This window comes from Mobula hypostoma, chromosome 3 (genome assembly GCF_963921235.1).
Source record: "Mobula hypostoma chromosome 3, sMobHyp1.1, whole genome shotgun sequence".
In the NCBI taxonomy this organism is placed as follows: domain Eukaryota; kingdom Metazoa; phylum Chordata; class Chondrichthyes; order Myliobatiformes; family Myliobatidae; genus Mobula; species Mobula hypostoma.
In genome coordinates, this window is record NC_086099.1 from 72,696,613 (window position 1) to 72,713,658 (window position 17,046).

The following is a 17,046-nucleotide window of genomic DNA, read 5'->3' on the forward strand; positions in this document are numbered from 1 at the left end:
GCCGGGGATGGGGGGGGGGGCGCGCAGGAGCCTTGCTTGTCTCAATCTTAAGAAGTAGAGGCGCTGCTGTGCCTTCTTGTTCAGGGAAGTGATATTAATGGCCAAGGTGCGGTCATCCGTGATGTGAAGTCCCAGGAACTTGGTGCAGTTAACTCTCTCTATGGAGGAGCCACGTATTCACAGAGGGGATGGTTGTTCTGCACCTCCCTGGAGTCTACAATGATTTCATTTGTCTTCTCCATCTTCAGGCTTTGGTTGTTCTTCTCACACCAATCCACTATCCACTCCACTTCCTCTTTCTACTCCGTCTCATTGTCGTTCTAGATAAAGCCAATCACCGTTGTGTCATCTGCAAACTCGATGACGGTGGTTTGAGCTGGATCCTGCGAGAGTCGAGCGTCAGCAGTGTGAACAGCAGCGGGCTGAGTACTCAGCCTTGCTTGGGGAGCGCCAGTGCTCAGTGTAATTGGACGAGAGACATTGCTGCCCACGCAGACTGCCTGTGGCCTTACTGTTAAGAAGCCCAGTATCCAGTTGCAGAAGGAGGTGTTGAGACCCAGCAAGGACAGTTTCCCCACCAGTTTCTGGGGTATGTTGTAGTTCAGTGCCCAATTGGAAGTTTAATAACAGCAGTCTGACATATGAGACCATTTTCCAGGTGGGACAGGACAGAGTGGAAGGCAGAGGCTGTTGCATCATCAGTGGATCGATTTGATAGATGCTGCCTGACCTGCTGAGTTCCTCCAGAATTTTTGTGTCTGTTGCTTGGAAATGGTACAGTGTAGCTGGGAGAATAGCTTTAATGTGCTCCATGACTGGCCGCTCAAAGCATTTCATAATAGTTCATGTTAATGCCACTGGACAATAGTCATTTAGGCAGGTTACTGTTGCCTTCTTTGGCACTGGAATGATGGTTGCCGCCTTGAAAACAGAGGGAACAATGGGTTATTCCAGAGAGATGTTGAATATATCTGTCAACTGGGCTGTGCAGTCTTTCAAAATCTGGCCTGGTATATTATCCGGCCCTGCAGCTTTGCGTGGGTTGATCTGGCCAGGATCTTTCTCACCTCAGCTTCAGCCAGATGAAGTGCCTCCTTCCCCGGAGGGAGGGGTAACTTCCTCGGCATCAGCATTTTGTTCTGCTCATCAACTCGGGTGTAGAAGACATTCAACCTCTCAGGGAATGCCGTCTATAATCGTCTGAATTCCCTTCTACATTCGCATTGTGTCTCTGGTATTGCAGAAGTGTAAATTCTCTAAGAATGCTCCCATTTTGCCTTTGGAGTGTGAAAGCCCAGTTCTTGCTTCCCTGAGAGCTGTCGTCATCTCCCTATCGAAAAGCAGCATCACGATCCCTCAGCCTGGTATGGACCTCTGCTGTAAACCATCGCTTCTGATTTATCCTCACCTGGATGTGTTCCGTGATGGTAACATCCTCAGTACACTTCTCGATTTAGCTGGTCACAGAATCCACGTATTCCTCGATGTTAACGTGGCTGCCATAGCTGGCAGCCTCCCTGAACATTCTGTAGTTCGTATTGTCAAAGCATGCCTGCAGTGCCTAGATTGCCCCCTCAGGCCAGGTTTTCACCACTTTTAGAACTGGTTTGACCTGCTTGATCACTGCTTTGTATGCTGGAATTGACATCACAGATGTAACGCGCTGTAAGTTTTCACTGCTAATGCAGTGGCCTCTCTGTAATGTTTCACTGCTAATGTAATGGTTTCTCTGTAGCAGCAATGTTTGGGTTATGACTAGAGATAAAGGGGTTTGGAATGTATGCTAGCCAATGAGAAGGATGTTGTTCTTCCTTGCGGGTCTGGCAGCAGGGACTTTGGGGTCTTTTGTCGGCAAGGCAGGAAGAGAGAAGACGCGAGTGGAGAGAGTTGGTAGACCGCTGGACAGAGTGGGCTAGGAGTGAGGGTCTGAAGGTCAGCTACACTCGGAGGAGGTCGAGGAGGAACGACAGGCCAAATTCGTGAGCTCCAACGTGCACATTTGGCTGTTTAATTAAAATGGGCCCTTTTTCTTTTTTATTTTCGTTACTAACCCTATAGTCAGATTGAGATTTATAAAGTTCAGTGGTTTAATTGCATATGGTGTGCTGTGTGATATTTTGCGGGTCGGATTTGGAGCCAGGCAACACATCACGCAGCATCCCCGCGACCGAGGTTTCTGAGTTTGGCTGGGCCAGAGGCTGTCTTCCCCTCAACAAACCTGTGCTGGCCGAATCTGGGGATTACACAGATAAGTGATCTGTGGGTCCAATGTGGCGTTGAGGGATTGCTTTACAGGCAACTGGCATGTCAGTATAAACCAGGTCTGGTGTATCTCATCTCTGGTAGCAAATTCAACATGCTAGTGGAATTTAGGCAAGACTCTCTTTAGGTTTGCATGGTTAAAATTTCCTGTGATAATGAAGATACCATTGTCGTGTTTGGTTTAAGTGTCACTAATGGCATGTAGAGCTAATGCAGGACCTCACTGGCATTAGCAGAGGGAGATATATACAGCCACCAACACAGTTGTAGTGAACTCTCAGTATATAAAACGGTCAGCAGTTCACAAAAGGAAACTCAATCATCGGTGAACAATGGGACGCCACTGCTAAAGCGTCCATGCACCAGGTCTTATTTATGTAAATGCAAATACTACCACTGTGGGTCCAGTCTGAGATCACTGGGTTCCTACCAGCCCAAAGCACGCTGAAACCCTCCAAATGGATGGCCGTGGCTGGTATGGATTCATGAAGGCATGAGAATGAGTGCACAGATGTTTTCTCTCACTGGTTCGATCTCAGGTGCAGGAAATCCGGTTTATTTTCAAGTGAGCAGGCATTTATTATCATAAATGCAAGAGATTCTGCAGGTGCCGAGCATCCAGAGTAACGCACACAGAATGCTGGAGGAGCTCAGCAGGTCAGGCAGCGTCTATGGAAGTTAATAAAGAGCGGACGTTTCAGGCCAAGACCCTTCATTAGGACTTACCTCGTTCCCCGAGAGGAAGTCCAGCACTGCATCCTCCTAAGTAGGGCCCTCTATATATAGTCTCAGGAAAGATCCCGAAGCACATTTCGGAAATTCCACGGCATCCAGGCCCTTTACGCTCTGGTGGCCCAGTCGGTGCTAGTGATTATAAAATCTAATATAATTGTGTATTCTTACAACTATGAGCAATTACTCTGTACACCACCTCCACAAGTTCATGGTGACTATTGGTGGGGATCTATAATCCAGCCCATTAGAGTGTCTGTGTTCTACCCATATGACCTCATTGGATGATTCCTAAAGAATGTCATCTCTATGTACTGCTATTATCAAAATATTCTTTACACATTCCCACCAACTCTCCCAAATTCCACTTTTACCTTCTGCAGTAGGGACAATTTACAGTGGCCAGTTAACTTACCAACATGGAAATTATTGGGATGTAGAGAAAACCAGAACACCCAGAGGAAACCCTCTCCATGATGAGGTGACTGCAAACAGCACACCGGCAGCATTTGATGGTTAGGATTACATCTTGGTCACTGGAACTTTGAGGCAGCAACTTCTCCAGCTGCATCACTGAATCTTTCACTTCCAGCTTCTCTCCTCCTCCTGTTAAGAGTCTAAAATGATGGCTGTGGGAGAAGAAGGGCAGTGATCATCCTGCTGTTTCAGATGAAGCCCTCTATCAGAACAATTTTCAGTCAAGCTGGTCTACACATCAGGTTTATTTCCTTTTATGCTCCTTCAGGCAAATTCCTCTGAGCAGATAATTTCCCATCTCTTCATCCTCTCACACTTCCCCTGTGATGACCTGTCTTACTGTCTTGATGCATCGATGACAATCTAAAATAAAAGCAGAACATACTGGAGATAATCATCATGTCAGCTGGCAACTTCTGTTATTATTTTGATATCCAGCATCTTCCGACATTTACTTTAGCCTCCTAATTAATGACCGTATGGGTTCCACCGTAATATTTTCAAGGTTATTCTATTTCCTTGATGCTTGCATGTTTCTCCTCTCCCCTTCTGTTCTGTAGCTTTAAGACCTGTGCTCACTGCACTGTCTTCTCAATCTGAAGAAGGCTCCACACCCGCGGTTCTGCCTTGTCTTTTCTGTCCGTGGGCGCTTCTTGAACTGCAGCTACCATATTTTCTGTTTCAGTTTGACAGATGAGTGCTGAGCTGAAGAAAAACAAAAGCAAATGCCTGTATGAAGTGCACTCTGCTCATGCAACAAATGTGCAAGTGACAGAGCAGAGTTTAAAGTAGTAGGGGCATGCTCCAGTGCACCATCGTGACATTTCCATTTCCCACAGAGTCTGTTTGTGCACCCTTCCTGAGTGTGATTGACAAATTAGAGCTGAATTATAGGCAACATTTTCTGTGCTGTGGATGCAGCCTCTGGGAATTGCTTCAAGAATGCCCAAACTCAGTGCAATTGGGATGCTTAAATCTGAGAGTAGCAGCAAGTTTTAAACTTGTGCATTATTTATGTTGCAGAAGTAATTCTACTGAAAATAGTGTTCAAATTTAACATTGAGTCAGATACAATAGAGTGGCTCCTGGTTAGCCTGTACATTTAATAAGAGAAAAACAGGATCTCTCTTTTACCACTGAAAGCACTGAAAGCCTTTCGTTACCAATTCTCAGAGAGTCAGAGCGTCACCCAACAATGTAGGCTCTTGGGCATACTGTACTGAGTCTGCAGTGACCATCAAGCCCCCAGAAACATGAGGAAATCTGCAGATGCTGGAAATTCAAGAAGCACACACAAAAAGTGCTGGTGAACGCAGGAGGCCAGGCAGCATCTCTAGGAAGAGGTACAGTGGACGTTTTGGGCTGAGACCCTTCATCAGGACTAACTGAAAGAAGAGATAGTAAGAGATTTGAAAGTGGGAGGGGGAGGGGGAGATCCGAAATGATAGGAGAAGACAGGAGGGGGAGGGATGGAGCTAAGAGCTGGGAAGTTGACTGGCGAAAGGGATACCAGGCTGGAGAAGGGAGAGGATCATGGGATGGGAGTCCTCGGGAGAAATGGGGGCGGGGGGAAGCTCAGAGGATGGGCAAGGAGTTATAGTGAGAGGGACAGAGGGAGAAAAAAGAGAGAGAGAAAAACAGGGAAAATAATTAAATAAACAAACAAATAAATAAATAAACAAATAAGGAATGGGTGTGAAGGGGAGGTGGGGCATTAACGGAAGTTAGAGAAGTCAATGTTCATGCCATCGGGTTGGAGGCTACCCAGACAGAATATAAGGTGTTGTTCCACGGCCTCCTCTACTGTCAAGATGAAGCCACACTCAGGTTGGAGGAACAACACCCACTTTCAAATCTCTTACTAGCTGTTCTTTCAGTTAGTCCTGATGAAGGGTCTCAGCCCGAAACATCGACTGTACCTCTTCCTAAAGATTCTGCCTAGCCTGCTGCGTTCACCAGCATTTTTTGTGTGTGAAGCACCCATAAACACAAGAAGTTCTGCAGATGCTGGAAATCCAAAGCAACACACAAAAAAATGCTGGAGACATTCAGCAGGCCGGGCAGTATCTATGGAAATGAACAAACAGTCAACCTTTTGGGCTGAGACCATTTCTTCGGGATTGGACAGGAAGGGGAAGGTCACCAGAATGAAAAGGTGAGGGGAGGGGAAGAAGGATAGCTCAAAAGTGATAGGTGAAGTCAGGTGGGTGGGAAAGCGAATGGGCTGGGATGAGAGAATCTGTTCGGAGAGGAGAGTGAGCCATAGAAGAAAAGGAAGGAGGGGGAGCAGCAGGAGAGGTGATAGGCAGATAGAGAAGAGGTAAGAGGCTAGAGTGGGGAAATAAAAGAAGAGGAGAGGGGAAGAGAATTTTTCTTTACCGGAAGTAGAAATCAATCAGGTTGCAGGCTACCTGGATGGCTATATAAGGTGTTGCTTCTCCACCCTGAAGATGGCCTCATCATGGCATAAGAGGACTCCGTGGACCGACATATCAGAACAGGAATCGGATCATTGTCCCCATTCCCGTTCCGATATGTCCCCATATTCCCATTAATTCTGCAGTTTATATCATTCACCCAAGTGCAAGGAACAATTTACAGTGGTCAACTAATCTGCCGACACAGGATTCAAGAAGGAAACGGAGTACCCTGGGGAAATCCACACAGTGACAAGGAGAACAAGGAAACTGCATACCAAAAACATTACTCGGACTTTAACTGGAGCAGTAAGCAGCAACTGTATTGGCTGTAACTACCGTACCACCCTAAACCTTTGGAAATGGTTAGGCAGTCCTCTTTGAGTTTTACTGCGTTGCCGCCGCCTCCTCCCACACCACCCAAAATTGGGAATTTAAGCCTTTGATGATAATGACAGTAACTTGACTCTAAGACTGAATGGGATTCAACTTAAAAGGTTTTGTAAATTATTAAACTACCTTAAAAGGAGAAAATCAGCTATCCTGACCTCCTGACCTACATCCTACCTCAGACAAACATGAAACCTGCACCTGCACTCAGTGAACTGAGCTCTGTTCTCAACAGCCTTGAAAAGGGATACCTTCCTCATCGCTGCCAGTGACTTCAGCCAGGCCAACTTAAAAGGTGCATTGCCAAAGTACCACTTTCCCATCTCCTGTCCTGTCAGATGTTCAAACACACTTGACCATTGCTATACGACCATCAAAGGCACCTACTGAGCTACTCTTGTTCGTACTTTGGTAAATCAGAGCACCAAGCTGTGCTCCATCCTCCTGCATACAAACAGAAGCTGAAATGGAGGATTCAATACAGAAAGTTATCCAATGCTGGTCTGAGCAAGTACATGAACTTCTGTGCGACTGCATTGAGTTGGTAGACTGGTCCATGCTCACCAATCCCAGTTACCAAGAGATCTGTACTAATGCCATGACTTTCAGAGGCTTCAAAGTACTTCCAGAAGTTTGGTTACTATTAAAATATTGGAAATGAGGTAGCCAAATTTGCTAGCAGCAAACTCCCACCTACAGCTGTAAGATGACACTGAAATAATCTCCTTTCGACAGTATTGAGTGACGGTTAAATATTGGCCAGGCTACTGGGGATATCATCACTGCTCCTTTTCAAAGTAGTGCCATGGGATACAGTGAGAAAGGGAGACTTCTCATAACTTTGGCACTTTATCTGATATCCAACAACTTGCAACACTACCTCAGTGCTACACTGGAGCAGCAGCCTGGATTTTTGTGTTCAAGACTTTTGAATCTGTAGCATCCTGCTTTGGAGGGAGGGGTACCTTGGCATTGGGTGTTAGAGGATAGGGAGAACATGTCAGGTAATCCTTGCTGCAGTAGAAATATACAGTCTACAGTGCTGTAACAGTTGGATATTGAGTTAATAGTCAAGGCTGCTTTCTTATGTGTGGTGTAAAGTTGCTGTAGGAAAACTGTTAACAGAACAAAATCTGTAAAATAGGTCAGAATTCGAACCCAAGAACATTATGTTCTGTGAGCTCAATGACTCATTGCCTTAACAATTTAATATAATAGAATAGCCCATGTGTAAAATGTGTTCTATAAAAGGAAGCACAAGTAAATGTAGTCTCAATTTATTTGTAAAAGATTTTAAAAGGATAGAAAATTAGTATGGAAACAAATCCAGTTTTAAATTCAGTTTGGGAGCAGGCACTCCAACACCCTGTTTCCCTGAAAAGTAGATTACTGTAGTCTGCATCAAGTAAACTGCTCAACACCCTGTTATGAAGACAAAGAAAAATCCCGCTGAAGGATCTCGGCCCACAGTGTCGACTATCCTTTTTTCCACAGATGCTGCCTGACTTACTGAGTGCTTCCAGCATTTTGTGTGTGTTGCTTGGATTTCCAGCATCTGCAGGTTTTCTCTTGTTTGGAAAATCAAATGACCAGGTTGTGACCAACATGATTCTTTTCACCTCTAGTATTGATCCATTCTATGCCATGACTAAACTTTGTGTATTTCATGTGTGAACAGAATTAGAAGATGCAGGTTTTTGTCCAAGGATGATAGGGTGGTTATCAAATGCTTGGGATTGGATAGTGAACAAACCAGACACCAATGTTCTGATGTGTCATTTTAGGGAGTGCATAGATTTGCAGTTTATTAGAATAAGCTCAACATTTCAATAATGTCAAATGGTAGCTTACCTTAGCTTCTCCTCAAGGAGGCCCAGTGTTATAAGCATCTAGCACCTGCTTAAGGCAGTTGAAGTTTGGCCTGTGAGACCTTTTGCCATCTCCACTGAAAATCATCAACCTTCCACCATCCTTACTATAGATACAAGACCAAGAATGCAGAGAATCAGAATTAGAATCAGGTTTATTCTGTGACGTGAAATTTGTTAACTTAGCAGCAGCAGTTCAATGCAATACATAATATAGAAGAGAGAAAAATAAATAAATAAATGAAATAAAATAAAAATAATAATAAATAAATAAGTACATCAATTACAGTATACATATATTGAATAGGTTAAAAAAGATGCAAAAAAAACAGAAATAATGTATATTTTTTTAAAAAGTGAGGTAGTGACCAAGGGTTTTAGGAATCAGATGGCAGCAGGGAAGAAGCTGTTCCTGAATTGCTGAGTGTGTCTCTTCAGGCTTCTGTACCTCCTACCTGATGGTAGCAGTGAGAAAAGGGCATGCCCTGGGTGCTGGAGGTCCTTAACAATGGACGCTGCCTTTCTGAGACACCGCTCCCTAAAGATGTCCTGAGTACTTTGTAGGCTAATACCCAAGATGGAGCTGACTAGATTTACAACCCTCTGCAGCTCCTTTCGGTCCTGTGCAGTAGCCCCTCACCCCCTCACCCCATACCAGACAGTGATGCAGCCTGTCAGAATGTTCTCCATGGTGCATCTACAGAAGTTTTTGAGTGTATTTGTTGACATGCCAAATCTCTTCAAACTCCTAATGAAGTATAGCTGCAGTCTTGCCTTTTTTTATAACTACATCGATATGTTGGGACCAGATTAGATCCTCAGAGTTTTGACACCCAGGAACTTGAAACTGCTCACTCTCTCCACTTCTGATTCCTCTACAAGGATTGGTATGTGTTCCTTCATCTCACCCTTCATGAAGTCCACAATCAGCTCTTTCGTCTTACTGACATTGAGTGCCAGGTTGTTGCTGTGGTACCATTCCACTAGTGGGCATATCTCGCTCCTGTATGCCTTCTTGTCACCACCTGAGATTCTACCACCAATGGTTGTATCATCAGCAAATTTATAGATGGTATTTGAGCTATGCCTAGCTACACAGTCAAGTGTATATAGAGAGTAGAGCAGTGGGCTAAGCACACACCCCTGAAGTGTGCCAGTGTTGATCGTCAGCGAAGAGGATCTGCACAGATTGTGGTCTTCCAGTTAGGAAGTCGGGGATCCAATTGCACAGGGAGGTACAGAGGATTCATAGGATGCCTATGAATGTGACGAACATACAAAGCAAAGCAAGACATTAGCTCCTCTTTAAGCAACATACATCAAAGTTGCTGGTGAACGCAGCAGGCCAAGCAGCATCTATAGGAAGAGGCGCAGTTGACGTTTCAGGCCGAGACCCTTCGTCAGCTCCTCTTTATATAACTCTTGTAATGTAACAATGTACCCACTGAATAGTATGAGAATGAAGTTGATACTGTCACATAATTAGGACTGACACCTAAAAGCTCAATCCAAAGGTTTTAAAGGAGAGTTGTAAAATGATGAAAGGGCGGTGGAGAAATTTGGGGATGGAATTCCAGTGCTTCGGCCTTTTTGCTTCTGAATACACAGCACCAGTGACAGAATACCTAACTTCAGGGATGAGTGATCAACCAAAATCGGAGGTGCATTAGTATTTCTGAGGTTTAAAAATGTTGAGGCGATTACAGAGGGGTGAGATCAAGGAGCAGTTTGAAAAGAATGATGTCATCTGTAAAACCCAGGCAGAATCAATGCAACTGCAGAGGGGCTGGTGGGTCAGCTGGTCTTGATTTGAGTTCAGATACAGGCATTAGATTTCAAGTTAATTCAGAATTGAAGGCAAGCTTGCCAGAGGTGCACCAAAATGGTCAGATCTAGAGACGATAAGGATGTAGTGATAAGGCTGCATAATGTGTAGCCACTGATCTGCCCGAGAGTAATTCAGGCAACAGCATTGCAGAGTGAGCATGTGAGTGGTGCCTGCAAATACTGCTGGGCACTGACTTGTATGACGCACTGGTCGCAAACCAGCTGGAGTGAAGAGTGAAATCCCATATAGTCAAGGTTGAATTGTGCTTGTCTGCAACACGCAAAGACAATGAACACTTTGCCACAGGGTAGTTCCCCAATCCTTACAAAGCTGCACATTAGTTCTGTTTCTCTACTCAATAAAATTACTTTTACTTTGGCCTTGTGGAACAGCAAGCATGCAAGATCTTGTGCAACCAACATAGTATAAGAAATTGGAATTAATTGCAGATCTCTCCAGCTGAAACTCATAGGGAATTCCATATGTAGAAGTTGATGGGCACGCTGATTATAAAAGCCACTAGGGAAGTGCTTCTTCCATAACCACGAGTTTTGTAGTATGACTGGATGACATGGTGTATCTCAAAGGGTCGCTTTCCTGTTTCCTGTAATCCTTTCTGCAAGTATATGCATACTTCAGATGCTGTTTTAGAGACAAAATAGCAGCCATAATGCACAAAAAATGGATTTGATACAATTGCATTTTATAACCCTCAAACTTTGAGGACCTACATACTATACAAATTTATTTCTCCTGTGATTAAAACAAGTTGTTGAGACTTGTAATGTTTACTCTGTCAGTGACGATAAGAAGGAATAAAGTCAAAAAGGCCAAGTGATTGAAGGTGTGTGTTTAGGTGAACAAAAATGTTCTGTTTTCTAGTAGATAGAATGCCTTTCATTTAGCCGTTTCATTGCTGGTGACCACTTTGTATTGTTCATTCTGAAGATGCAGTAACTTCTATTGCTTGGTATTGCTTATGACAGTTGGCATTTTTAAGTCAGCAGTAAAAACGCATGTGTATCTTATGGAAAGTTGGGAGTTGATGCAATTCTGCTGGAACTTCCACTAAACCTAGACAGGAATTGTGAAGCCATTCATTTTAATGATAAGGAATGGCTGCAAGGAATGATGTAAGTATCAGGTAATATGCATTTTCTATCAAATTTGTTTTAATTATTTCTGGTGTTTCTTTTTTACTATTTGTTTAATTCGCCTTATTGTTTTTGAGTTCTTTTGGACTATTCAAAGGTTTTGATAATTTTGACTGCTGCCAAAGCCTGGCTTGTGACTTGGCCGAAGCATTCACAAGTGAATCTTTTTGCCTTCTTCATCTCCACCTCTCTGTGCATAAGGTCCACCCAACAAAATGTTAGGGCCCTTAGGGCCTCACGGTAATGCAAATATGGCATTTTGAATAAGGACAGCTGGTCCAGAAAACTTGTCTTTATAGTTGGTAGGCAACTCAATGCTGGCAGAATACTCTAGCTCATTAATATTTTGACTTATTAATGGCCCCGTGATGCGAACCTGTGTCAGCACAAATAAATATATTTTTTATTTTATTTTGTGGAATGAAGTGTTTTCTCTCCAGCTAAGTAATTGATACACTTTGACTACAATGTTCAATATTTAATTTTAATCATCAGGTCTTGGCTCGGAAGGAATTTACCAAAAAAATGGCACACCATCAAGAGTTAACCAGCTGTTGGATCAATTCAGAAAAGATGCCAGAAATGTGAAGTTGAGAATTGGGGAACATCAACTGGGTGACGTAGCAGATGTGATGAAGAGATTCCTGTTCGAAATAGATGATGCTCTCCTCACCAAGGAATTATATCCATATTGGTTGTCAGCATTAGGTAATATAAATGTTTATATAGACTATGAGTTTTATTTAGTTTTCAAGGTATAATCAGCTAAATGTGTCATTTTCGATCTATTTGTCAAAAAAGGTCTTAAGAAGGTTTGTTTATCAGAGAAATGAGCTGCTGGAAGTATTCAGTGGGTCAGGCAGCATCTGAGGAGGGAATTGCAGCTGAAGGGGGGGGTCTCATCTTGAAATGTCACCTGAGCATTTCCTGCTATAGAATTTACCTGACCTGCTGACTTCCACCAGCAGTTCTGATTTTTTCACTTCAGATTTCAACATCCACCATCACTTGTGTTTTAGGTTATATATTCTACCATAAGCACAAGAGATATTTTTCAGATGCTGGAGACCCAGAGTAATACATTTAAAATGCTGTAGGGTCTCAGACCAAAACATTGGCTCTCTATTCCTCTCATAAATGCTGCTCTGACCTGCTGAGTTCCTCCAGTATTTTGTATGTGTTACTCTATACATTGCACCAGAACAGTGGTGGACCAGATCTGTACATTTCCATACTAATGTTATTATTCAGTGATTTTCATTTGCTGCATTGTCATTGGTCATCTCCTTGAAGGCATTCAAACTTTCTCTCTGCAACTTTAACAGATGTATTTGACTCCAATGTGTTTCAGTAAACTTCTCCTTCCATGCTAATCTCTCAACTCACTTGCCATTCACTGTCAGCCTTCAGGCATGTGTTTTGATCATGCCAACACACACTGGTAACCAACCCAAAATTTTGAACTGTTTATGCAAGATTGTCAGCTGAGGAAGTATCAGGATCAGGCAGATAAAATACCTATCGCACCCTACGCCACCTCCAGCATTCAGTAACCAACCGGAAACATTTCCAACACGCTGGAGGAACTCAGCAGGTCGGGCAGCATTCACGGAAAAGATCGGTCGACGTTTTGGGCCGGAACCCTTCGTCAGGACTGTAGAGGGAAGGGGGCCACCCTCCCCCCACCTCCTTATAGGCCCTTTGCCCCTTCCCTCTACAGTCCTGATGAAGGGTTCCGGCCTGAAACGTCGACCGATCTTTTCCATGGATGCTGCCCGACCTGCTGAGTTCCTCCAGTGTGTTGTGAGTGCTGCTTTGATCCCAGCATCTGCAGATTATTTTGTGTTCACCAGAAACATTTTGTGTTTTATATTATCAAAGCTTAAAGTCAAACTCTTGGTTATTTGTACACTGTTAATATTTGGCTGAAATACATCTTAATACATCACATCATAAAAATCTTTTAATTCACTCACTGATTTAATTACATCCATGATAACCCTTTCTCAGGTATTCAGATGATGCCCTATTTGTGTTTTGTCATGGTGCTAAACTCTATATATAACCGAGGAGAGGTTAAGTAGTCATTATCAGGAAAACAGCAAATAAAATTGATGTTTGCAGAGGAGGGATCTTAAACCAAAAACATAGTTGTTTGTTGAACATTATGAAAGAATGTATTCTGGAGGAAACTGTGGATTTGGAAGTAAGCCAATATTTAAAACAAAAAAAAGATTGCAGCTGCCAGAAAGCTGGCTGCAACCCATTGTTTCCCTTGTTTAACTTTAATGTGTGGCATTGGTTGTGAGCAAACTCTTCCCTCGAAGTACATTGCCTAGTCACATGGTAATTAGTTAATTGGAAGCATATCTTAGAGTACTTCTAAATTTGTCAGTGGATCCATCAGTTGTCCCAAGCTTACTACAAAGCTTGTCTGTAAATTAGAGTGAGAGCAAAGCAGATGCTGATAGAAAACTTGCAATAAAACCTCATTTTAGAAAATACTGTTGTTGAGTGTATAGAAACATAGAAACATAGAAACATAGAAAATAGGTGCAGGAGTAGGCCATTCGGCCCTTCGAGCCTGCACCGCCATTTATTATGATCATGGCTGATCATCCAACTCAGAACCCAGCCTTCCCTCCATACCCCGTGACCCCTGTAGCCACAAGGGCCATATCTAACTTCCTTTTAAACATAGCTAATGAACTGGCCTCAACAGTTTGCTGTGGCAGAGAATTCCACAGATTCACCACTCTCTGTGTGAAGAAGTTTTTCCTAACCTCGGTCCTAAAAGGCTTCCCCTCTATCCTCAAACTGTGACCCCTCGTTCTAGACCTCCCCAACATCGGGAACAATCTTCCCGCATCTAGCCTGTCCAATCCCTTTAGGATCTTATACGTTTCAATCAGATCCCCCCTCAATCTTCTAAATTCCAACGAGTACAAGCCCAGTTCATCCAGTCTTTCTTCATATAACTCCACTTACTTTTCCCAGAGATCATTTTGTCATTTAATTTAACAGAGTGGCACAGTGGTCCTGCTTTTAACATCTTTGGTCACATCAGGACCTCATTAAGTCTGAGCAGGTTTCTTATTCCTAACTGAACCAACTCCTCACTGAATTCAATGGTGCATGAAATAATGAATTATTAAACAGATCAGGCAGTCAGGAATCATGAGCAACACATAAAATGCTGGCAGAACCCAGCAGGTCAGGCAGCATCCATTGAGGGGAATACATAGTCGATATTTCAGGTCATGAATCGCCTTCATCCTCATCTCTTTTTGTGAAATTTCATCCCTTATAAATTTATCGTTCTATTAACTATCTTTGAGATAATATTGAGATAATCACACCCTTTTCACACCACTGTAACGTACCCAGAGCTATGAGCTGAGTGAATTCAAATGGCAGTTTGGGACCTGATTTCCCATGCAATATCCACACCAACCACTCCCAAAATATCCTCAGTGGCTACTTTATTAGGTAGCTCTCATTAATGTAAACATCCAATAAGCCAATCATGCAGCAGCAACCCAATGCTTAAAAACATGCAAACATGGTCAGGAGGTTCATTTGTTGTTCGGACCCAACATCAGAATGGGGAAGAAAAATTATCTGATTGTCTTTAACTGTGGAATAATTGTTGGTACTAGATGAGGTGGTTTGAGTATGAAACTGCTGATACTGTATACTAGGATATTCTGGCACAACTAGGTTTACAGAGAATGGTGCGAGAAACCAAAAAAACATCCAGGGAGGGGCAAAAACATGTTTTAATGAGAGAATCAGAGGAGGATGGCCAGACTGGTGCATGCAAGCTGACTGGAAGGTGGCAGTAACTCAAATAACCATGCATTACAACAGTGGTGTGCAGAAGAGTATCTCTGAATGCACAGCACGTTGAATGTTAAAGTGGGTGGCCTACAGCAGCAGAAGTCCATGAACTTACACCCAATGGCCACTTTATTATGTACAGGAGATATCTAATAAAGTGGCCACTGAATGTACTGTATATGCAAGGTAACTATTTTTGTCTTGGCCTACTTAATATAAAAGCAGTGTAACAGATTCTGCAGGTGTTGCTATTAACGCAACATGTTGAAAGATCTTAAGTTGATTCCGGTTACTCTTTATTATTCTTTATGACATTCTAATAATCCAGCTGCTAGTAGGAAGTTTACTTTGGGAAGTTGATGGTGAATGTATAGGAGAGTAATCATTCTCATTGAAGTCATGAATTAGTTTCTACTAATGGGCTTCGCCAGAAGACTGCATTATTTCTCCTACACTCTCATATCAGAGGATCAGTTCCTTGACTTACCTGGTAAATGCAAATAGCAACGGACTTGATTCTAATGTAACATAAACATTCTGGAAAGATCCTTCAATTGCTTTAAATGTTGTGTATTTAATATTCAGTAATATTTGTGTAATAGTGTAGATATATTGTTTGAGCATTCTTTGTTGTTGACATAATTCATTACAGGTTATATGTAGAAATACGTGAATGACATACATCATTATGCCACTATGTCCTATGCATGTGCCTCACTTAAAGTAAAAATAAAACTAAGACACACATTCATGACTCCAGGTTTCATTTTAGTTAAGCTTATGTTTTGGAGTTACAAAACAAAACACTTACAGTAATAGCTTTCAGTATTCTATTGTAGGTACATCATTAATTTTAATCAGTCACTGAAAATTCTTGAATTTTTCACCTTACAACAGAATGATGCCTCACCCTTCTGTTTCATCTCACAGTTTCATAGTCATAGTCAATTGATCCCGAGGGAAATTTAGTTTCATTACAGTTGCACCAATCAAGAACAGAGTATAAATATAGCCGTATAAAACCATAAATAGTTAAATAATATTATGTAAATTATGCCAGGAAGTAAGTCCAGGACCAGCCTATTGGCTCAGGTGTCTGATACTCCAAGCTTATTGGCAAAATCTTGCTGACGTGAGTCTCTTTCACGCAACACGCCCTGTCATCGTCCACCTAAAAAAGGTTTAGATCCTGGGTCGAAATGCCGTACACCAACTACAAGATCTGAGTAAGGTTTCTGTTTGTCCACTAAGGAAGACCTACCACCAAAAAGTTATTGACAGAAGCTACGGAAACTAACCAACTTTGTCAGTTGTGAATGCTTATCGCTGTTCTGTGTATTTATGAGAAGCATTAAACAAAGTTCATTGGGAATGGGATCCAAGAGGCAATTTACCAGCATGACTATTCAGGCTTCTCAGTGTGATTGAGCTCTTCTGTTGGACTACTGAATGGCCAGTGTCGCTATGTAAATTCATGTACTCTCTTTTTGACCAGACATGCCCCGAAGTCTCTGACTTCTGTTACGATTGGTAAGTGCTGACAGTTCTCTTCAGAGCAGTCTACACTTACTAGTAAAACCAGCCACCCTAAGTTATTGAATATTGATAAGTCTTGCAAGGATAACATACATTGTTCATTGCTTATTGTCCTTCAGATAATATCTGTGAGCCACCACTGCCAGGATTTAGGCCCAGTGGCATTAATGTACAGTGATAACTTTTTGAAGCTAGGATAGTGTGTAATTTGTAAGGGAAAATGCATGTGGTGGTGTCTGCATGTTGTTTCTCCCTTTGTCCTCCAACTGGTTAGAAGACAAGGTTGTCAAGCCCTGGTGAGTTGCTGCTTTTTATCTTGTACAGTAGTAGTTTTGTACCTTGTCACTGATGCTGGTGACAAGGTTTAAGGTGGTGAATGGTGTTCTGCCTTACATTAGTGCATTGTCCTGAATGTTATTGACCTTTTTGATGGAAGCTAAAGCAGTATTCCTCCATGCTTGTGGACGTCTGCTTTGTAGGTGGTGGTGAAACTTTGGAGAGACAGGTTAATTATTTTTCTGCGGTATATAATTAACCTGCTT

At 42.6% G+C, this 17,046-nt stretch overlaps 1 protein-coding gene across 3 annotated transcripts in view; it reads left to right on the forward strand.

The window, feature by feature from the left end:
• The window catches only part of arap2 (ArfGAP with RhoGAP domain, ankyrin repeat and PH domain 2), a 396,901-nt gene that overhangs the window by 272,559 nt on the left and 107,296 nt on the right, over positions 1-17,046 (forward strand). For all 3 annotated transcript variants that reach the window (XM_063043320.1, XM_063043318.1, XM_063043319.1), the window contains one exon: positions 11,624-11,836. In XM_063043320.1, coding sequence (XP_062899390.1) covers positions 11,624-11,836 — 213 coding nt within the window. The remainder of the gene's footprint in view (positions 1-11,623; positions 11,837-17,046) is intronic.